The sequence below is a fragment of the Pteropus alecto genome, unplaced genomic scaffold (genome assembly GCF_000325575.1).
Source record: "Pteropus alecto unplaced genomic scaffold, ASM32557v1 scaffold39, whole genome shotgun sequence".
Taxonomy (NCBI): domain Eukaryota; kingdom Metazoa; phylum Chordata; class Mammalia; order Chiroptera; family Pteropodidae; genus Pteropus; species Pteropus alecto.
In genome coordinates, this window is record NW_006443568.1 from 9,367,452 (window position 1) to 9,389,737 (window position 22,286).

At 49.6% G+C, this 22,286-nt stretch overlaps 2 protein-coding genes across 2 annotated transcripts in view; both read right to left on the minus strand.

Moving 5' to 3' along the window:
• Positions 1-3,605: 3,605 nt before the first annotated feature.
• CATSPER4 (cation channel sperm associated 4) lies at positions 3,606-16,906 on the minus strand. The gene is made up of 12 exons (XM_015598804.1): positions 16,902-16,906; positions 16,451-16,490; positions 16,249-16,323; positions 15,652-15,795; positions 12,450-12,551; positions 7,852-7,949; positions 7,581-7,701; positions 7,240-7,373; positions 5,731-5,902; positions 4,759-4,970; positions 4,275-4,440; positions 3,606-3,659 (listed from the first exon to the last, which is right to left on the minus strand). The coding sequence occupies exons 1-12, from the start codon at positions 16,904-16,906 to the stop codon at positions 3,606-3,608; spliced, it is 1,323 nt and encodes a 440-aa protein (XP_015454290.1).
• Positions 16,907-17,666: 760 nt separating this feature from the next.
• The window catches only part of CNKSR1 (connector enhancer of kinase suppressor of Ras 1), a 9,173-nt gene continuing 4,553 nt past the window's right edge, over positions 17,667-22,286 (minus strand). Inside the window, exons 7-21 of the mRNA XM_006924393.1 lie at positions 22,132-22,191; positions 21,926-22,018; positions 21,538-21,639; positions 21,383-21,453; positions 21,235-21,308; positions 20,991-21,097; positions 20,885-20,915; positions 20,320-20,492; positions 19,367-19,440; positions 19,132-19,203; positions 18,807-18,880; positions 18,589-18,650; positions 18,398-18,497; positions 18,124-18,305; positions 17,667-17,907 (exon numbers count right to left, since the gene is read on the minus strand). Of these exons, the coding sequence (XP_006924455.1) occupies positions 17,674-17,907; positions 18,124-18,305; positions 18,398-18,497; positions 18,589-18,650; positions 18,807-18,880; positions 19,132-19,203; positions 19,367-19,440; positions 20,320-20,492; positions 20,885-20,915; positions 20,991-21,097; positions 21,235-21,308; positions 21,383-21,453; positions 21,538-21,639; positions 21,926-22,018; positions 22,132-22,191 (1,509 nt within the window). The 3' untranslated portion in view covers positions 17,667-17,673. The remainder of the gene's footprint in view (positions 17,908-18,123; positions 18,306-18,397; positions 18,498-18,588; positions 18,651-18,806; positions 18,881-19,131; positions 19,204-19,366; positions 19,441-20,319; positions 20,493-20,884; positions 20,916-20,990; positions 21,098-21,234; positions 21,309-21,382; positions 21,454-21,537; positions 21,640-21,925; positions 22,019-22,131; positions 22,192-22,286) is intronic.

Consider the following 22,286-nt stretch of genomic DNA (forward strand, 5'->3'; position numbering starts at 1 on the left):
TTTAAAACCGAGTCCATCAGACCTCAGAACCCAGTGTCTCCCCTACTACGCCATATCGCCTCACAAAAACATAGCTTCATTCTCATGGCTAAGCCAGCCACTCTCTCTAGAGAGAAGGGCCCAGATCGGATGTGCTGAGCTGGATCCCTTGGAAATCTTCCTCTTTTCTCCTGGACAATGGGCAGAAATAGGTCTATCACTTGATGCTCTTCTTCATTGCATCCTTGGTAGTTGTCAAAGAACTAATTCAGAAAACTGGAGGTGACTGGCTCATCCTTCCCACAACCTATCCTGAGGAGGGACTGACTCTTGTCCTCAAACCTGCCCCCACCTTTCTTCTAGCCTGGTGTAGAGCTAAAGGATCACAATAGGGCAGAGAGCTGGCCAGTACACATGGAAAGAATAAGAGAATCTAGGCTCTATTCTTAACCTGCTGTGTGACCTAGTGGAAGATTCCACCCCTCTTGATGCCTCCATATCCCCCTCAGAGCAATGAGAGACATGGGCTCAATATCAGAGGAGCCCTCTAAACTTTAGTGATCCATGGGTCATTTTGCTATGAAAGTCCAGGCTTAAATGAATAGATCTCTTGTTACAGGGCCTCAAATTTTATATTAAGGGAGAGATATTTCCTTTGGATCTAATTTTGTGTGTGTGTGTGTGTTTTCTTTCCCATGTGGTTAATCAGTTGTCTATGTCTCCTTATGGAAAAGTCCATTCTTTCCCCAGCAATTTGCCATGCTACCTGTCATTATGTATCCAGACCAATTTTCATGCCCTCTTTTTCACTCTATTGGTTTGCTCACTTAACACTGTACCAATGCCACATTATCTTACTGTTACTTTAATGTAAATCTCAATTACTTGGTAGAGTCTCCCATCTTGCTCTTCAAAATTATCTTATCTATTGTTGGCCCTTTGTTCTTCCTTACATATGTTAGAATCTGCTTATCAAGTTCTATAAAGAATCCTGTTGGGATTTTGATTGGAAGAGCGCCACGATTATAGGTTTGGTGAGAATTGACATCTTTATGATACTGAAGTTTCCTGCCCATAGCATCTCCTTTGAGAAGCAATAGAGTATGGCCTGGGCTCTGAAGTCAGACCTGGGATAGAAGCCCAGCTCTGTGATGTGGGATAAATCACGTCATGTCTTTGGGATTCAGTTTCCTCAACTGTAAAACCAGGATGGCAATAGTATTCACTTCACTGATGGTCGTGAGGATTAAATGAGATAATGTACGTGAAGCATTTAGCACAGTGGTAAGCATATAGTAGGTGCTCAATAAGTAGAACCTGCTATTGGTAATAATTATCCCCTCTGCTCCTCTCCCCAAAATTGTTATCTGCTTCCTGGGTGCTTTGTCAAGGTGCTTTCCTGTCCCTGAAAAAGTAATGGACTCATGGGAGTGATGAGACATGCAATTTCCTGCCACCTCCTGACATCTTTCTCCATACTGTCCTAGGACCTGGGGATCCAGGACTGCATTCCAACCTCAGGCTTAGCGAGGCTCTTTGCTGGAGTAGGGCAGGGGAGGGCAGCAGGGGTCCAAGCCCCTGGGCCTCCTCAGTTCTAGGCCAACTTGGGAGAGAACTAGCTTGCTGAAACCCCAGACTATTGGCGTGGCCCAGATGGGAAGGACAGACAAAAAGGGGGGAAACAGTTGAGATGACCAACAAAATGGAGGGAGTAGACAGGCAAAGATAATATCCTGGAAGATGAGCAATGGATGAGCAAAGCCAGAAGGCCCTTGGAGGTCATCCCATCATGCTCCTGCCTTCAAACCATTGGTGCCCCAAGCCCTTCAGAGAATTTAGGGGTGGGGTGAGGGATGGCTGTGCTCACATCAGAGGATCTTCCTGTGGATGCTATTCAATCTTCCACCACCTTCTTTCCCTTTCTGGCCAGCCAGAAGAAGAGCTGTGAGAGCCCCCAGAGAAGGATCGATGAAAGAGTATATATAGATACTCACCAGGCAGATTGAGGGCTCTGTCCTCAATAAATAGCAGCAGCAGCAAAAGCCACTGGCTTCTCATGGCTCTGCTGGTTGATGGTCCGGGAAGACACTGGGAAGCAGTCCTAGCTAGAACAGGGAAACAACAGTGGCTCCAAGATAGTGAGGCACTGCTGGCACTGGTGCCACCTCTCACCTGCTTGCTGAGTATACCACCTCGTCCCCAGTTGTCTAGACTATTTCCCAGCAGCCCTCCGGGGGCTTTTCAGAGCTGGAAAAAGAGCTGTTGGGAAGCGCATGGAGGGTGGAATTTCCCATCAACTGCAATCAGTGGGCCTCTGGGGACACCCATTCTAATTGATAAATATCCCCAAGGTTCCTAATTGTCAGTCTTTGCTGAACAGCTGGACAGAACTCTGGGCCTTCCAGCCTTCCCCCAACCCAACACCACGAAACTTGAGTCTCAGTGACATGGCTGATCTCGTCAGTCTCCCAACTCCCTGGCCATTTGATTTCAGAGCTGGAGATCAACCTCATCCATTCCCTATTGCATAGATGGGGAAAATGAGGCCCAGTGACTTGCCTGAGGACCAGAATCCAGGTCTCCTATCCTCCAAGGCAGTTCTTCCTATTGCCCATGACTACCACAGCTTTCTCAGACTCTCTGCATTGCCTAACTCCTGAAACTGCCGTGGCTCTCAATGGTGTTTGTTGTGAAAGTCTCAAAGGGGCCTCGCAAGTCACAAGTTCCCCTCCAGATTTCATTAACCCGACCCACAAACTCTTCTCACTGTCTTCCAGTAAGCTTCAGTGCTCCTCTCTTCCAGAAAGCCTGCCAGGACCCACACTTGGTTCAGACATTCTTCCTTGCCCCAGGATGGAGCTTCTTGTATCTGCACAACTTGGTACAGAAAGCCACATCAGACAAGGGCTCCCCAGAATGAGGATCAGTCTCCTTCACCTTCAGACAAAGAGAAAGGGTAGGGCTATCTCCTGCATCAGACAGGGGTTTCCATGAGGACCAGACTTTTACCTCCAAAATTTAGGACCCTAAGAGTAGAGATTAATCTATATGATTAAGTCAGAATTGTTCTGGGTGCAGATTCTCTCTCCCATAGACTGACTCTCCCATCAAACAATCAGGCTTTTGTGGGGTAAGATCTGTCTTGCCCATCGGACCTGGGGCAAGGTTGCCCTAAGGGGTTGGGTATCCATCTGTCAGACGCATTGATCTTGACACAAAACTTTATTGTCAATACACAGATGCCCGGCCCCACTGGCCTCGCCTTTCTTCTCTCGGTGCTTGGGCCCACTTAGTCCCCATCCAGCTCTGGTCTAGAGCAGGGGGCCAGGGATGCCCTTCCTTAGGCCAAATCCTGGCTGCCTTAGCCAGCACCTCCTCTGTGCTTATCCTTGCTGTAGGGCTCCCACTCTCATCCAGCATCCTGTTCCATCCTGGCACCTCTGGACCTGGGGCTCGCAGGCACAGGCCCTAGAGATGGCTGCCACCTCCACAGCACCAGGCATCTGCCCAGGTGCAAGGGAAAAGATTGGCTCAGGCCAGGCTGAGCCAAGTCATGCTAGGGATGCAGGAAGCTGCAGCAGCTGGGTGTGTGTGTGTGCAGGCCCCTTGGCTCCGGTCCTGCCCTCTCAGCGGCTGGTCTTGTGCTTGTTAAGGAGTATATTTGTGTTAGAGTCATGAACCTGCAAACAGAGACGTCTTCTTGTCAATACCCTACCCTGACGTGGCAGACTCTTCCTTATTCTCTTCTCCAACTTCAACAGGGCCCCATCCAGGCCTCCCATGGAAGTGCTTCATATGCCTAACTCTAGCTTGCCTAGAATCCTCTCTGAACTTGGGAGCCTAGGCTGTGGACATTCACAGGCTCCAGGTCATTCTAGCCCAGTCAGATGGTGTGGGAAGAGGAAACTAATATAAGTGTGTGCCTTTTTCCCCCTAGAAACCTCCTCCCTTAGGCTTCTTATGTACCCTTGACAGGACCCAGGGATCTTTTGCCATCAGTGGGCCTAAGTATCTGCCACTAAGCCGGAACTGAGCTGGCTCAAGCCGTACTAAGAAAGGGTAGGTTTGAGGGCACTAGCGTGGCATTGGCTCAATGGGTGGGGCCTGATGGAGCCGAGTCTCTCAGAGAAGGACCATAACTCGATTGGCAGATTGGTGGTAACTGCTGGAGTGTGTGGAAGCCTAGAGGGCAGACCAGATCTTGAAACAGACAGAAACCTTGACCAATGCGGCAGAGGCTGGACTGGGCGGGGTGGCGGGGTGAGCATAGATTGGATCGGAGAAGGAAGCTGCACCTTATCCATGCTGATGAGCGCAGTGATCAAGTCTTGCTGGCAAGCCATCTCACGCAGGTCCAAGGAGGATCTGCTCTCAGTCGACAGGCTCATCGACATCTGTTTGTGCAATATCTCCTCCTCCTGCTCCTGGTTGAAGCGGATGGAGCGCACCTCCTCCACTATTCTGGGGGTGAAGGAGTGAGTGCATTCCAGGGTGGGGAAGAAGGCGGCAGCTCTCCGAACTTCTTCCCTGGTGTCCACCCACTTCATCCTGCCCCCTCACTCTGATAGAAACCCAGACAGAGATGTGTGCTCAAAACTGGAAGGTCTGGATCCCAGCTCCTCTACCAACAAGCTGGGGGGGGCCCTGGGCAAGTCATTTAACCTCTCTGGGCCTCAGGGTCCACATTATAAAATGGTGAAGACACGAGGCCAGAAGAATCTGAGGCTCCGCTCAGTCCTAACTTACAGGACTCGAGAGTACCCCCCGTACCCACTCTACCTGTTGAGTTCATCTCGTATCTCCTTGTACTGCATTAAGTTTTCCTGTATTGCCTCGAGCACCAAGCAAAAGTTGTCACATGTGTTTTCCGAGAGGTTCGACAGGGGGCCCCCCATAAGCGGTTCCTGGGGCAGGCCAGACATCTCCAAGCGGGCCACTGCACAGTGCACCAGTGGCAGCTCGTTATCATAGTACTCCTCCTCGTCACCTGTCTGGGGAAGTGGAAATGGAGAGGGAACAGAAAGCTTAGCTAGCATGCCCTTCCTCTACCCCTTCCTGCTTGGCTTCAGGGAGGGTGAGTTTCTTAGGGTACCAGGGTTCTTATGCCCCTCATTTAATCACCAGCCAATCTTAGCCTCCTTACTTTGCTGCAGGAGCTCAACTCTCTGGAAATTTTTACCCCTCTTTAAAACTTAGCTCCCTAACCCTCCACCCTTGCCACCATTTTCACTTCTGGTAAATTCTACCTGACATACTTCTAAAGCCAAATCTATCCTCAAGTCACAGCCCACAGCCCTCAACACTTTGAGAACTACTCCCTCCTCCATCTCCCCAAAATTTTGGAAGTTCTACCCCTGAATTAATAACACCGTAGCTAACATTTATTGAGTTCTTAGTATGTGTCAAGTACTCTTCATTTACCCATGTAGTTCTCATAACAGCCCTATGAGGTAAGTACTATCATGACTTCCATTTTAAGAAGAAATCAAGGCTTAGATTGGTTAAATGCCCTAAGGTCATCCAGATGCCTAGTTTTGATCTGCCATAGAAACAAGACATTTAGGATATTCACACCCCTCGGAAGCCCCAATTGTTGAGTTGGCTCGCAAGGTGGGAGATGCTGCCTCCAAGTCTCTGGCCTGGCTTTCTCCAGGCCCTTGAGTGTGTGAGCACACACACATACACATATTTTCAAATCAGCACTCACACACACTCCCTCTTTCCTCCCTCTGCCCTCCCCATCTCACTCACCTCACTGAACTGTACTTGAATCTGTTGCCCCTGCTCTGCTTTCATCATTTGCTCCAGGTTGGTGGTCACCACGACGACCAACAGGTTGATGCCAATGAAGGCACCGATGGTGATGAAGATGACAAAGTAGAGGGCACCCCAAATCTCCATTGTGTACTCCCTCGTCTCTATCCTGGAGATGGCAGGCAGGGGCCCTATCACCGCCCTGGCCCTTTGAGCCTCAGTTTCCTCATCTATGAAATGGGGAAATTATCTCAAGGCCTACTGGGACTTTTGCTGCCTCACTGCTGTTATGCAGATCTAATGCCCATTCCTAATTGTCACAGCAGCTGCTCTTACTGAGCACCTGCTGTACTGCCAAACAGTGGGGTACTCAAGCCAACTCTGCAAGGTAGGGATTTGTACATCAGCATTATCGAATTTAATCTATTGACTATATTCTTTATTCATGTTTTTCTTATTATAAAAAGTAATTCAAGCTCATTATAGAAAGATCAGAAGAAAAATATATAGGAGACAAATCTCACCCACTCTTAATACCTGTTATAAATCTCCCACAAAATATTTTACCAAATAATAGTTCTCTCTCTTTCTCTCTCTCTCTCACTGCGTGTGTGTGTGTGTGTGTGTGTGTGTGTGTAAACTGTGTCAAGCTCTATGCTAAGAGATTTATATAGATTTTCTCTATTGATCTTCACAGCAACCCATGACACAGTTAATATTGTGTTATAATCCCCAATTGATGGATGAGAAAACTGAGGCTTAGAAAAGAGATAAAGTAATTTACACAAGGTTGCATGGCTAGTGTGGTGGAGCAAAGACTCAAAAGTCCAGTCCACCTTTGTTGGGCACTCTATGGTTTCTCCACTACCTACATCATAATGGATAATGACAGCAGAAGCCCTTTACCAACTGGGCTTCTACTCTCACATAAAGGGGATAAAAAGAACTCAGTCAGGGGGACTCACTCTCTGGAGTGGACTGGAAACAAATAGGGTTTAGATTTAATGGGCAAGAGGTAAAGAACAGAACCCAGGCAGCCATCTAGGACCAAAAATGACCTTGGTCAGTGGGTCTTAGAATAAATGAAATGAGACCCTAAGTTCCTAGAGGTCTAGGCTTGGTGGTCTCCAGTGTGGACTGGAAGGCTGCCCTGAGACCTAGTGCAACCACAGATGGCTCCCTTGCCCAAGGTCTGGCTATCCAACTGTTTAGCATGATGAGAGAAATTTCCATGAATAGGCCTGTGGTGGTACTGTGGTGGAGTTTCAAGGGAGACAAGGCTTCAAGTAGCCCACAAACCCAGAGGTCCCAGCCCTAGAGGTCTCCCTTCCTCCAGTGTAAAGCCCCAGGTACCCTCTTCCTGCTAGGCCATCCTCATCCCCAGCCCCTGAGCTCCACTCCCACCCAGAGCCCTTTTCCCTCCCCAGTCAGTATTTTGCTGCATGGGAGCCCAGCCCCTGCCTTGCTTGGCTGGGCTAGGGGCCCAGAAGCCCCACGGGGACTCACTGAAAGTTATCGTAGATGTCCACCCAGCCATCCTGGGTGATGCAGATGAAGAGGGTGTACAGGGCAACCTGTATGTTCTGGAAATGCGTGGGCACAAATGCACCAAAGAGAGTGACCCCAAACACGGAGAACATCTGTCAGAGAGACCAAAGACCCACCTTGACTTCACCCAAGAGCCTTGGAGACAGGACATGCAAATGCCATGCAAATGAATGTTGCCAAGGGAATCACAGGGATTCAGGCCCATAGGTCTCTCCTCTTCTCCAGACACCCCTATATTCCCAAAGACCCTGGGCCTGTTCAGGGAAGGGCAGCAGCTGGGGGTGAGGGAGGGCACTGACCAGCATAAAGAAGAGGATGAGGGCCATGATATTGGTCATGTCGGGCACCGACTGCAGGATGACACGGATGATCCGGGCCAGGGGCTCCACTGCCATGCACACATGCACTAGACGAAGCACCCTGTGGGAGAGCCTCTCAGGGGTGCCCCTTGGCCCTTCCCAGACCCCTCCTCCTCATTGCCACCCAACCCACACAGGCAGAACTAATCCCCAGCTAATAATACCCCCCCTTTCCCAGGGTCCCCTCTTTTCTCCAAAATTCCAAGCTCACCTGAGGGTGTAGGTGATAGAGATGATGTTGAGTTCATTAATGAAGAACCCCAGAAGCAAGATAAAGATGATAAGGAAGTTGAGGATGTTCCAGCCGTCCTGGGGAGGCGGGGCCAGCCCCAGCGGGGTCTGTCAGGCCCAACCCATGGGGACATCCTGGGTCTGGTGTCCCCATACCCTAAGGATGGGGGCTCAATGTTCTTCTCACAGCAGGGTCAGTCATCTGCTATCCACTGCTGTTTACTCATCCTGCTGCCCCCAAAACATGCCACCCAACATACATGCACTCACTGTCTCATACATGTGTTAATAGCCAAGTGCAGTCTCAGAGACACACGGTAGAGATTCACATACATATAGCTAACTCCTAAACTGAGCATCCACCTTGACTAAGGCAGTGCTGAAAATGGCTTTGTCCTACAGTTAAGTGACACGAGAGTTTGGATGCTCCAGCTTTTGTATGACACACATTCCAATTAATAAGAAAATTAAAAAAAAATACTAATACAAACATTAAATACCATTGCTTCAGTAGCCAGTTCGGAGGTAAACTAGCTCTCACTGTACAAGAGAAACAGAAAATTTTTACAAGTCCTTTATCTAATAAGGGACAAACTCATCTAGAAGTGGGAATGGGGGAAGGTGTGGGAATGGGGGAAGGAAGGTCACATATATGAAAAATTCAAGCACAACTCCCAAAGAGGGGAATTTGCTCTAACAAATAAGAGAAGCATTTACCTTTTGACTAGTGATCCCACTTCTAGAAATCTGACCCACAGAAACTCTGATACAAGCACAAAATGATATTTGTATAAGGTTGAAAACAACCGAAGTGTCTAGCCATTGGACCCAGGTTGAATAAATTATGACACAATCATTTCAATGGAGGACTGTGTAGCCATAAAAAGAAAAATGAAAACATCTCCATGTACTAACACAGAAAGTTTGCCGAGATCCTTTAAGTGACAAAAGCAAAGTGCAGAACAGTGTTTATAGCATGCTACTGTTAGAAAAGGGAGGACTAAAAATATATACACATTTGCTTATGATTGCAAAATAAACACTGGGAGGATAAACAAGTGACTATAAATATACAAAGATTATCTAGAGAGGGTTGGGGTGGGGAGAAAGGGATGAAAGGAAGGAGTGAAAGCTAGAACTCTGTGTGTACTTTTCAGTATAGTTTTGACCAACATGTATCTGTATTAAATATTCAAAAATAAAACTTTTTAAATGAAAAAAATGTTCTTAAATTTATTGGGCAGTCCAATAAACACAAACTCTCCTGGTGGGTGTCCCACATTCAGAGTATCTGTGTCTACACATACACAAGGAGACACAAGTCTACCTGCCTATGGATCCATCCCTCTATCCATCCAGTAGTAAGCTCTACTATATGCCAGACCCTGAACTGGATTCTGAAGATACAGGATTTCTGCCCTGCTGGGCTTACAGATTATTTTATTTTGAAAAAGGTCATCAGGCAGTAAATTTTAACTCAAGGTAAGAGAGATAAGTACATAGTATTAGGAAGACACAGAGCAAGATGTAACCTAGCCTGGGAGAGACAGGACGACTTCCTGGACGAGAGGACATCTGAATGAACCTTAAGCTGTAAGTAGGAGTAAAGCAAGTAAGTAAGTGGCAGGGAGCTTATGTAAACTAGGGGTCAGTGTGGACAAGGGTGTGGAAGTGAGAAGTAGCAGTGAACGTGTGTGTGCGTGTGTGTGTGTGTACGTGTGTGTACGTGTGTGTACGTGTGTGTGTGTGTCTTGGGGAATGCAATTACAAGCAGTTTGATGTAGCTGGAACATAAAGCGTGGGGCCAAGAGTGATGAGGCTGCAAAAATAAGCAAGGGTCACATCACAGAGGCCTTAATTAAGCACAATAAGGCATTTAGACCTGATCCTATAAACCAGCGGTCCCCAACAGTTTTGGCACCAGGGTCTGGTGCGCCTATGAGAATCTAATTTCTGATGATCTGAGGTGGAGCTGAGGTGGTGATGCTAGCACTGGTGAGTGGCTGCAAATACAGGTGAATCTTCGCTCCCTTGCCTGCCACTCACCTCCTGCTACACGGTCTGGTTCCTGACAGACTACAGACTGGTACCTGTCCGCAGCCCGGGGGTTGGGGACTCCTGCTATAAACAATTAGGAGCCACTGGGGTATGTTAAGGATATTTTGGCTTGTGCCTTAGGAGGATTACTTTGATGGGAGGTGGGAAAACAGGAAGCCATAGCAATATCCTGGTAAGAGAAGACAAGAGCTAGAAGACAAGAGCTAGAAATTTGAGAAATATTTAGGGGATGAAATAGTGATTGATAGTCTGTGGAGGTGAGGAGGAGGGAGTCACATGAGCGCTATAGAAAAGAGAGAGTTGGGGACAAAACTGGGTCTCTATGTGGCTGGGTAATATTTGAGTTATTTACAGACTTTGCTTCTTTCCTTGTATTTTCCCCTTTCCCTTCCCTCACAACTCTCCTCCACCACACCCATGCAACGGGGAGCAGGCTTTGTGCACCAGGACCCAGGGGACACGACTGGGGTGGAGGAGGAGGAGTCAGAAGCAGCTTCTAACAAGCCCTGGCTTTTGGCACTGGGAACCTGACCCCGGATGAAGGTTAAGATTTGGGACATCAGTTCTCAGACAGGGTGATTTTGCCCTCCAGGGTAAATTTGGCAATTTCTGAGGACATTCTATGTTGTCACAACTAAGAAGGTGTTAATGACATCTAATGGTGAGGCAGGATAGTTACCCTAGGAAAGTTCTCTTCTCTCCAAAATACAGCTGTGGAATTTTGCCTTAGTCCCTTACTCAGCCCTCTCCCTATTTTGATTTCAAGCTGAGACTCTACCATGAGAAACTAGCCAAGACCAGGAGGCAGGATGGATAGCCCTGAGAAAACAAAGGTATGCGATTCAGACAGCTCGGGGAAGACTCTCTCTCTGAGCTGCCCTCGCTTTTCTCTTAAGCATGTACTTTTGGTTTAATAAAATTTGCGCTTTCCTGCTTGCTGTTTGTCATGCCCTTGAATTCTTTTTTGGGACATAAGACAAGAACCTGGTCACTGGACTCCTCTTTGGACTCCTACCCACGTTGAGCTCTCCGGCATCAGTGAGAAGATGCCAGGAATGCTGTTAAATGTCCTGCAATGCATAGGACAGTCCCTACGACAAAGGGCCATCCAGCCCAAAATGCCAATATTTATAGCGCTGAAGTTGAGACATCCTGGTTTAGGGGACAAGCAGAAGGGCTCAGAGAAACACAAGATCCTCAGGCTTGCTTCAGTTCTCCTATGCTAACAAACATCGGAGCTCAGCCTTGAAAGTACAGGTACCTAACTGCTGCTGAAAGAAATCTCAGGACGATGTGAAGGAGGAAATGTTCCCTCTTACAAACAGATGTCTGCCTGTGTCCGGGAGCTAGTTCTGATAAAGGGGTGTATTAAAATCTTCACAAAAAGCATGGTACCTGCTCTCCTTCCAAGTGTGGAGACATGTAAATATGAATCATCTTATTCTTTTTTTTCTGTTAATAAACATCCTTTCAAGTATCGTTTGCCCAAAGTGGTCTTCTAGATACCCAGACTTCAGAATTTTGGTTCTAGATTCCACATTCTGCGTACTACAAAGTGAAACTTCTAACCCGTGGAAAGCTTATAACTTTAATTGGTTGTTCTAGTAACTATATTTAAATGATACTTCCTCTTTATGAACGAGCTTTTTTTTTTTTCACCTGGGATAGTTTTCTTATTTTTCTTTTTTTAAACCTCTTCACTAAAATGCCCAAAGGCAAAATAAATCCTTGGCTCCTGAAGTCCTATTCAAACAAAGAGTTTGAGTCTTTGTCTCATTAATATAACTTTCAGACCCTTTTCCATCCAGACAGCTTCTTGATACTCTCCAGAATGAGGGCCAGCAAATTCCAGCCCAGGAGTCAAATCTGACCAGCAGCCCTTTTTATATAAGACCCTCAGGCTAAGAATGATTTTTATATTTTCAAATGATTGCGTGGCGGGGGAGGGGGGCGGTGTTAGGAATCAAAAGAATAATATTTAGTGACACATGTAAATTATATAAAGTTCAAATTTCAGTGTCCATGAATGAGGTTATTTGCAGCACAGTCATGGTCATGAGGCTGCATGCTGTCTATGGCTGCTTCCTGATCCCACAGCAGCGGGGAGTGTTTGCAACAGAGACTGGATGGCCCACAAATCTTAAAATATTATCCGGTCTTTTACAGAAAAAGTTTGCTGACTCTTTTTCTTGAACCCTTTAAATTAAGGTGGTTGCTCTCGATCTCATTTCTTAGTTAAGGAAATCAGTGTTTTCCCAAGATCACAGAACAAAGGAAGGCTGGAGCAGGGACTGGAACCTAGGGAGGCTGCACTTCTAGTACAAGTCACTTTCTGCATTACAGACATCTCAGAAGTAGTCAGTCTCTCTGCAAACACACACACACACACACACACACTCACACACACACACACACACACACACACAATTTGCAGGGCCAGGAGCACAGGAGTGGGTCCTGAGTGGGGTACAGTTGCTAAGTAGGAGTAGGGGTGATGGCAGGGAGGGGCTAGGATCTCACCTTCCAGAAAATCCAGAAGCCATTAAACCAGCCGAGGAGAACCTCACAGATAAGGATGGTCAACACAATGTCATCTATGGTAGAGAACAACTCATAGTGTTTCTACATGGAAGACAGAGAAAAAGAGAGGGGCGGAGAGGTCAGTGGAGCGGGGCCTAGGAGGGGCAGAGAGAGAGGACACTTGCAGGGGCGACCTGCTGCTCCCATCCTCAGCACCTTCATAGCACGCTTCGAGCTCACTTTGCATGCACGTGCCAGACACCATGCATCATTTCATGCTACCATCACCATTGTCCTACGAAGTAGGTTTTAGTCTCGTCTTACAGATGAGAAGAAATTAGAGAGGCCCTCAAGGTCAGACAGTTAGCAATAAGGATTGTTGCCTGACTACAGACCTTTCCTCCTAACCTCTAGAGTAGAGATATTTGTGAAAAAGAGGTAGGGGAGAGGCAGAACAGGCTCCAAGACTCGGAGAAAAGGATGGAGGACACCAAGCCCCATGCTTCCTTCTTTGGTTGTTCCAACCATTTCTGGTGATTCAGCTCCCCGAGTCCCCTAGACCAGGCCCCACTGAACTCCTGGGTGTTCCCCACTTCATGGGTCCAGGACATGTTTTCTGAAGGGATGGATCGATGGCTGGATGACTTGATGACTTTGAATAGTTTAAACCCAAACTCACTTTCACCCAACCTAGATCCTATTCCCTTAGCTCCCATTAAACTGTGATGCCATTATAGTCTGTGACCCTATTAACAGCTCCCAGCCCCCTGAATCCACCCAGGCAGTTACCAAAGTCACCTGAACTCCTCCCTTTCTTCACCTTCATGGCCAACAGACTCTGCCACAAGTCTTGCTGCCACACATGGAAGCCTCCTACTACCCACATCTTGCCACCACCCCTATCCACTGGCAATGCGAGGCTGGACAGAGTTTCTTAAACCCAGAGGGGAGGTTAAGGTTTATGGGCTCTCTGCTTGTTCCAAACCATTTCTGGGCCAGGGATGTCAGCCTACAACAAAGAAAAGTTTTCTGTTCCCTCACGTGTCCTCTCAGCTCCCCACCCCTGGGCACTAGAGTCAATAGTGCCCATTTATAGAAAGAGCTTCCTAAATAGTCCTCCTGCCTTCTCTAAGTCATGAACATCTATGGCTAAATCAGAGTTGCCTTCTCTACCCACAAGACTTCCATGGCTCCCTAAGGTTCAAAACCAGTCTGGCATTCGCAGGCCTCTAGGATTTGAACTCATGGACACATTCTATACCAGGGCTTTCAGCATTTTTGACTGGGACCCATAGTAAAAAATATATTTTACATTTTACAACATAATGCTCCCTTTCTCTCTCTCATCTCCTTCAACATACATATATGCAGACAATTTCCATTTCATTCTTTTTCATTCTATATCACAATGTTGGCATCTGCACTCTGAATCGATTTCATGATCCATCAATGGATGTGATCTGCCCTCCTGTCTACTCATTCTGCAAACCTTAGCAATCGGGTTTCTGCCTCCACCACAGCAGAGGCAGCTCTCATCAAGGTCACAAAGAGCTAAATCCAAGGGATACTTTATAGTTCTTATTGCCTTGTCTCTTAGCCACATCTGCCCTTGTGCCTGCTCCTCTGACAGTGCACTCTCCCGGTTTCTTCCCACCCCTCTGGCACCCTTCCTCAGCCTCCCTGTGCACCTCCTCCTCCACTTTCTGCCCTTTACTTGGATGCTCTCCTCAGAGCTTTGTCTTGACCTCTTCTCACTCAAATTCTCTCTCCCCAGGCAACCTCGTCTATTCCTTTAGCTTTGGCAACCATGCACTCAGATGCTGGCAACTCTCATGTCACCATCTCCATTCCAGTGCTCTCTGTGGCATTTTAGAGTTGGCCTCTAACCCTTCATTAGACATCTCTGTATGGATATTGCATGGGCATCTCAAACACTGTACAACTCAAACTGACTTCAGCATCCTCCCCAAACCTGCTCGTTCTCCAATGTCCCCATGTCCCAACAAACAGCCCCATCCCCACACAGTTGCTTAAGCCAGAAATGTAACTTTTTGCTCTCCTTTTCTCTATGTGCATGAGATGATGATGGATGTTTAACAAGGCAGCATGTGTAAGTGCTCACAAGGTGTTTGATATAAAGAACATCAATCTGGAAGGCCCATGGATTCTACTCCTAGGGAGCTTCAGATGCATGTGGTCTCTTTTTATCCACTGCCCTTGTAATGGTCCAAGTACCATCATCTTCCACCTGAATATTCCCAGCAAAGTCTTGCCTACTCCATCTTTCCCCAGTCTTGACACTTTTCCTTCCATGGTCCACATTGTGGCAGCCAGTGTGAGTTTTCTAAAACACATGTCTGGCCATGTCGCTTTCATGCTTTAAACCCTTCCCTGGCTTTCCAATGACGTAGGATAAAGACCATCCTCCTTAACATAACTTAAAGACCCTGCATGATTTCTCTGTTGACTACCTTTCTCAAATCATCAGCCACCACATTGGACATTTTAAAAATATTGATTTTAAATAGCACAATCTATGTATGTAGTATACTCCTTGTAAGACAATGAAACGTCGAGAATAAGACCAAAGTCATACTAGACTTCAAGTTGGACACATAAAACTCACATGCTATTTCTTCTGTCTCAAACACTCTTCCTCACCTCTCTCAGCCTGGCCAACTTCTACTCAATTTTTATTCTCAGCTTAATTGTCCCTTTCTCCAAGAAGCCTTCCACGAGACTCCCCCACCCCTGCCATATCAGGTTTGATGTCTTCTTTGAGCTCCCACATCCTCTGACACTCAGACATTTATAATGACATGTTCGTGTCTGTCTGAGACAGAACTGAGTCTGTTGTGTTCATACCTGGAACCCTGGAACTGAGCACAGTGCCTGGCACAGAGTGACTGTTGGTTAAAATGGGATACCTTTTCCTATAAGGCATCCATTTGTCTGCCTCTGCTCACACCATTTTTTTCCTGCTCTTCCTACAAATGCAATGCATTCCTCAAAGCTGCCCTCCCCACCACCACAATGTCTTCCTTGATCTCTAGACCCCTGGAAGGTCAGAGCTGATAGGCCCCTGAAGAGCAGCTAATCCAAACATCATGAAGACAGTTGAGGATCCTGAGGCCCAGAGGGGAAGTGCCTTGCTGAAGCCCGCATTAGATCAGTAGGGGCAGAGGTCAGGCTGGAGTCCCACCTGGCCAAGGATGGAGTTGGTGCGAAGCGCGATGGTGATGGCGTTGACCACCAGCAGCACGGCCAGCAGCAGCTGGAAGGCCGGGTGTCTGAGCAGCCGCTTGATGTACATGCGAGTGATGAACTCCTGCATGTCCCAGGCATCCTGGGAGAGGACGACGGACCTTCCTTCAGGCAGGTGTCACGGTAGGAGGCCTCTGCCTGGATGTTTGCTCTCTGTAAATGGGGGTCCCTGGGGAGCCACTATAGGAGGGGGGGGAAGGGGCCTAAGAGAGGATCATGGATTGGGGGCATCAGTATAGAGGTCACTACCTAGAAAGGTCACTGCTGGGGGATCTTTGTGGTGGTCATTGCAAGGGAGACTCTTTTAGGGTCTCTGCTGCTGAGTGATTGCCGTTATATAGGAATTCCTATGGGGGGCACTGACAGGAAGTTACTAACTTGACTGTAGGGATTATTGCTGGGGAGTATCCTCTGGGGTGGGACATTTAGAAGGCAGAAGGGACAGAGTTATTATGAGGCCTATTGCCCTATGGGTGCAGCTGCAGAAGGGTCACCTGTGGGAGTGAAGGTGGCTGCAGCAAAGCCTCGTCCTTACCTTTTTGCTAGTGATATCTTGGCGGTTGATGAGCACTTGCTCCTCTGTCCGGAAGTAGGTCTCATGAGTGGACCTCTGCAAGGGTGAAGAGAGGTCCTTTCAGTGTAGCCACTGCCCCTCTGGACCCAGTATGGTCTTCTTGTGCCCCACGTGACCCCGGGATGCCCAGCATAGGAGGTGGAGCCAGGCAGGGGCCACCTACCATGACATTCAAAGGTTTGATATTGGTAGTCAGTCCACTGCTGCCACCAGTTATCTTTCATAGTCTCTTAGTCTCCTCCCACTCTTCAAAGAAATTCCATTCCAAGCAGTCTTGCTCCCCCTCGTGGCGATATCATAGAGGCCTCTGTGACCTCCAGTCATCTGCATTCCACCAAGGAATTCCATTCTCGAGAGAAGCTCCTCTCACTGAAACCCCTTGGTATTCCACAGAGGAAGACAGGGATACTAAGGAGCTTGGCTGGGGTCAGAGGTCAGAGGCCAATGGGAGCAAGTCAGTTAGTTCTCCTTTACAGCCTGGATAGAAACACAAGTGTGTCCCTGCTCTGATCTTGGAGCTGGAGATGAGATTGGGCTAAGGAGAGGAGAAAAATATTTCACCTCAGGACCCTCCTCCCAGCAGAGCACAACCTGCACCCCTCTCCACTGGTCACCCCATCCTACCACCTTTTTTTCCAGGAGCCCGCCCTGCCCTTCTATGCAAGGTATGTTCTCCATCTAGAGAGTGTAAGGCTGGTCTTTATTTCTTACTTTGTCCCTCTGGGGATGGGGCAGGAGAGCACTCTCTGGTCTCCAAAGGGCTGGGGACAGAGTAAAAGCCCTCATGAGCCATGGATGAGCAGTCCTCATCCCAGATGGTGGGAGCTCCAGGTACATAGCCCAAGCCAGCGGGCCACCCAGTGGGCTAGTTACCAAGAAAATTCACCCCTGACAGCTTTTCATCCCGGATTCCCTGGGAAGCAGATTCTTGATTCTAGTACGAAAGTCAAAGGCACACGTAGACCCATGTTGGAGAAATTGACTTTATTTGATTGAAAACTATCTCTTCTGTAAAGTGAAAAACACCTGTATAGACCGGTTTGGGGTGGTGTGGGGAGAAGTGTCAAGGGACTGAGGTGGGCAAGACGTATGAGAGAGAGTTTCTGTCAGCCCAGTCTCTCACTCCTTCATTGGAAGGGCGGCGGGAGAGGCTGGCACAAAGCTCACGTTAACCCAATCCAGGGGAGAGGGGAGCAGAAATGATAGACACTCAGGCAGAGGGGTCAGCTTGGGGTGAAACCATAGACTAGTTCTACTTCCAACCTTGAACAGAACCCAAAGATGCTTTGTCCTAGACACGTCAGAAGCTGGGGGTGGAGCTGGCCCTCAGGGCCAGAGATCAGGAGCTCAGGTACTGGCCAGGGTCAGAGGCCAGGAGGTCTGGGATCAGGGGGCAGAGACGGAGTGCTCCTCAGAGTCAGAGGGCAGGGAGTGGGAAGACTGTTCTCTGGAGTCAGAGGTCAGGACTTGGGAGCTGCCCTCAGCCTGCACCACTCCCCAGGCCCCCAGGCCCTCTGAGTAGAGATCCTGGTTCTGTTCCTTCCACCGTCGGAACTTCTCTCCAGTCAGCTCAGGGTCGCCTAGCACTTCCTCCAGGGCCTGCAGCTCCTGCAGCTTTGCCTGTGAGGGGAGAAGGGGCTAAGGGGCCATGATCACCCAGGGAGGAGGACAGAGCCTAGAACCCAGCACCTGGCCTAGTCTAGCCTCAATCTTCATCAAGAGCCTGGTTTCAGGAACCTAGAACTTAGCCTAGTGCACAACTGAGCCCAGAGCCGCGGGCCAGGAACCAGAGACAAAAGCCCAGAACCCTGCCATGCCCAGTGCCCTCCAGCTGACCTTGAGTGTGCTCTGCAGCATCCGCACATGGTGCACTCGTTCATTGAGCCTGGGGTCGCGGTTGCGCCGCATGAAAGAGCTCCGCCACTGTTCATGAGTGAAGGGCTGCGGCTGACCCAGGAGGGACACACCGCCCTGCCTCAGCCCCTGTACCATTCCTTCCAGCGCCCCTTCACTGTTATCTGCGAGAGGGGTAGGGAAGATGAGGGTGTGAGGCTGTGCCCGTCCCAGCCCAAGCCCTCCATCTCAGCTCTGCTCCCTGCCAGTACAGTGCCTGTTGGAAGGTCGAAGGAGGTCGGTGGGCTGCCCCGTGTGGGGGTGGCTGCAGGTGATGTTTCTCCATGGAATGAGCTCCAAGCTTGGGCTGAGCTGGGCTGCGGGCAGGGTGGAAGGAGAGGAGGTTATCAGTCTGAGCTACATACACTACATGCCCTGCTATTCACCCCCTACCAGGCCCCTACTCACCGAGGCTGAGCGGGACCCAGCCTCATCGTCAGGGTCTTCTGCTTCTGTCTCACTGTAGCAGTCTGGGTTGGACAGGAGCAGTTGGGAAACTCACTAAGTTTCACGGGGTTTTAAGAAGGCAGGAAGTAGGCTAGGATATTTGAGTTCCCAGCCTCCATCCCGGGAAAGGTAGAGGCTCAGGTGAGACCTGGTGAGACCCGTCCCTGTGAGACACCCACCTTCCTCTCGGGGTAGGGAGCCACGGCCTGGAGACTGGTACTTGGAAATGCACGTGATAAGGTGGCGAACCCACCTGTGGAGGAGCAAATGGGTCTCGGGGAGTTTCCATTTACTGTATGCCAAGGGCCTTTCCCCTACATCTTCTAATTTAATTCTCAGAGCAAATCTGAGAGGTAGGAACTCTTATTAGCCCATTTTATAGATGATGAAACTGAGGCTTAGAGAAGTGAATGCCTTCATCAACCACTATCAGAGAGCTGGGATTTGAATCCAGGCTCCCAAGCACTCATGTGGGAGTTGGGGGGTGAGGAAGGTGGCACTCACATGCTCAGATCCGTCAGAGTATCAGCAGCAAAGATGAAGGGTTTGTACATATCATGGGTGAGCTGGAACACACTGCCAGGGAGCAGAGGGGCCTCACTCAGCCTGAGTATGCTCACCCAAAACCCAGAGAAGTTGCACTGGGAATTCCAGCCCTCTGCTGTCCCCACCCTGCCCCTTCTTACATCTTCCTTTCTCTCCCCCCAACTGCCCCTGGCTGTCACACCCAAGACTTAACTATTTTTTCTTCTGATCATGTCCACTTTCCAGGCTATAGTTGGAGACATTGATGAGGCCCTCGGCCTTCTCATCCTGGGGAGATCACAGTGAGGGACAGCATGAAGCCTCAACGCCCTTGAGGCTCAGTCAAGGTCCTGAGGACTCCTCCCCCAGGGTGCATCTCCTAGCTTCTCTAGCCACAAACCTTTCTGTGTCTGGAGCTCAGGGCAGGGATCTGGGTGGGGCAGAGGGTGTGACCAAGGGGTGCTTTGAGCCAGGAAAGGGGAGCAAAGAGATCCAGAGAAATGGCCACAAAAGAGGAGACTGCTGATGCATTTATTCCATCAATAGACACAGACGAAGCTGCTTCATACCACTGAGCTCTGCAGACACTTTTCCCTTTCAATTTTCTTTTTCCTTTCCATCTGACTGACCCCCAGGCATTCATTTCTCAGGAAGACTTCGCACTCCTTTGCCTGGACTGGCCATCTCTGTGGGTTCCCATCCATTCTCTGGGCTTTTCCTTTGTCATAGCATGTGTTCCCCACACTGTCCTCTACTGTGTATTCATTCCCTCCCCCATCAGCCTGGAGTAGCAGGAACTGTCCAAGTTTTCTCCGTGTCCCCAGTACCCAGCCTGGAGCTGGATACATGGTAAGCATCTGAATGCTTGATGAATAAACAAACAATTGAACAAATGACCCATCGTTAGGATGGTCAGAAGAACAGAAGGAAAGGTGGTCAGAATAAAAATGATTCTCTATACAGTCTACACTTTCCCAGACTGCTTTTTCACACATAGCAGCTCATTTCTCTCTGAAGAGTGTCCTTGTCTTTCTGGTAGGAACGCTGTGGCTCACAAGGGTCTGTGGCCCACCTCTCACCACAGATGAGAGTGGATGGAGGAGTAGGGACAAGAATTGTGACCCGGAGGTGACACATTTGCTTACCTCTGTGTGTATAGGGTCTCACCTGGGGCTGGCGGTACCAGTAGAGAGTGTGTCCCTTGAGCACAAACCAGCAGCGGCGCCAGCGTGGGCGCATGAAGCCACTGGGCACCTTGCGTAGCAGGAGCCATCCGTCACAGTCTGGCTGGCCCAGCTCCCGGCAAGACACCCGCCGGCGACTCAGCCGCGTAGCCACACCTGCACCAGCACAGCATGGCCGGTTGGTGAGGGGCTGGCAAGGTGTCTCAGACCTCCAAACCTGCTCCCTTGCTCCCCACCAGCATCTCAGCTAATATTTCTGAACCCATACTCTGTGCTTGGGAGGTTGCATGTGTCAGCTCTGGGGTGTGGATGATGACTCTTCCCATTTTATAAACAAGGAAACAGAAGATCAGAAGACAAGCTATTGGCTAAAAGTCACCGAGCTGGTGAGAGACTGGAAGCACAGGTCTGTCAGACCCCAGAAGGAGAGCTCTTTCCAGGAGAGCCTGTGTCAAACATAGAGGGGGTGGTCTTGCCTAGCAGAGTAAAGACTTCTAAGACCTCTTCATACTGGGGGACCCCCCCACCCAGTCAGATGCATCTCATACCTTTTGATTTCTTCTGACCAGGAACAGGATTCTGAAAGAACCATAGTGGGTCAGAGAAGGGTCTGGGTCCAGAGCCACCCCCTCCTTGTTGAATTCCTGAGCTTACCTTGACAAGGTCTTCTGGGGGTCTCTGAGTCTCTGCTGCCTCTGCTGGGAGTGTGGCTGGGAGTATAGGCGTGATGGACATGGGCTTGGGGTCAAGGGAGGCAGAATCTGTCAGGGAGCCGGTGGTCCATGAGGCTAGCCCCAGGCCCAGTAATAGGATGGGGTACCAGAGTTCAGGGATCAGAGCCAGGTACCCCACATACCTTGCCCAGAGCATCCACCACCTGGTGGGGCTTTGAAACTACCTGTTGAGGAAGGGCTGGGCCCAGGACTCGGGTTTGAAGTCAGGCCAAAGGCAAAGACATCTTTGGATGGGGCCCTGGGGAGAACAAAGGGAGATGAGATGGGCCCACAGCTCCCCCACCAAGATGCAACCAGAGCAGAACCTGTTACCTGGGAGATGGTGAGGCCAGAGCTGGCGATGGGACCTTTAGCTGTGGGGAGTCCAGGGCCTGAGGAGGAGTCTGGGGAACAAACAGAAACAGGGTGATGGAGCTGGCAATAGGAGTCTGAAAGCAGGCTGGGGGGCAGGGTTGGACGGCCAGTACCTGTGGCAGGGACTCTGGCACCGGGACCTTCTTCAGCACTAAGCTGACCCCAGTTGGCTCCCGCAGCAGCTCCCTCACCACATTCTTATGGGCCCAGCCCACCTGAGGGACAGGGCAGGGCAGGGACACTGGATCAAGCTGGGCAGGAGGCTTCGAAGCAACCCCAAAGCCCTCTCCCTCAGGGCACTCTCTCAGCCTCCTGCTCTGCCTCACGTCTTTTTCTTCCAAGAAGCCCCCACGAGCTCCTTCACCAAGGCTCTGCCAAAGCGGCTCTGACCTGTGTGAGCGGGCTCACTTCACCTAAGGCAGCTCCCACTACTCTGGTCTCCCCAAGGGTCCCTTCCACCCAACAGCCCTGGGTTCTACTTAATAACCTCTTCACTCCCACCATGTCCCTCTCCTCCTCACTCACCACCACCTGCTCGTTGACCTGGACAATCTCATCTCCAGGCAAGATCTGCAGCGGGAAGTCGGAAGGGACCTGGTGTAGGGAGTGGGGCTCAGAGGGTGTGCCCTCCTGGGCCTGAAGCTGGCTTGGCTGGCAGGTAAGAGGGTCTTGGGGGTGGGCAGCTGAGAAGGGTGTGGGGCTCTCACCTGGGTGCCCACTCGGGACACGAAGTGCAGGCAGTTGTTTGTGGTGTGGATCTCCAGGCTCTGCAGAGGTAGAGGCTGCAGTCATTGAAGGTGTGGGGGTAGCAGGGCCAGTGGGCAGAGCTTCCACTGTGCCCTCAGATTCTTGGGTGGGCAGA

Bases quoted from the DNA above. Each gene is read 5' to 3' on its own strand.
- CATSPER4 (XM_015598804.1), bottom strand. The intron at 7,702-7,851 runs GTGAGCTTGGAA...GCTCTCCCACAG, and splicing joins TCTATCACCTACACCCTCAG to GGTGCTTCGTCTAGTGCATG. The intron at 7,374-7,580 runs GTCAGTGCCCTC...TCTCTCTGACAG, and splicing joins TCATCCTCTTCTTTATGCTG to ATGTTCTCCGTGTTTGGGGT.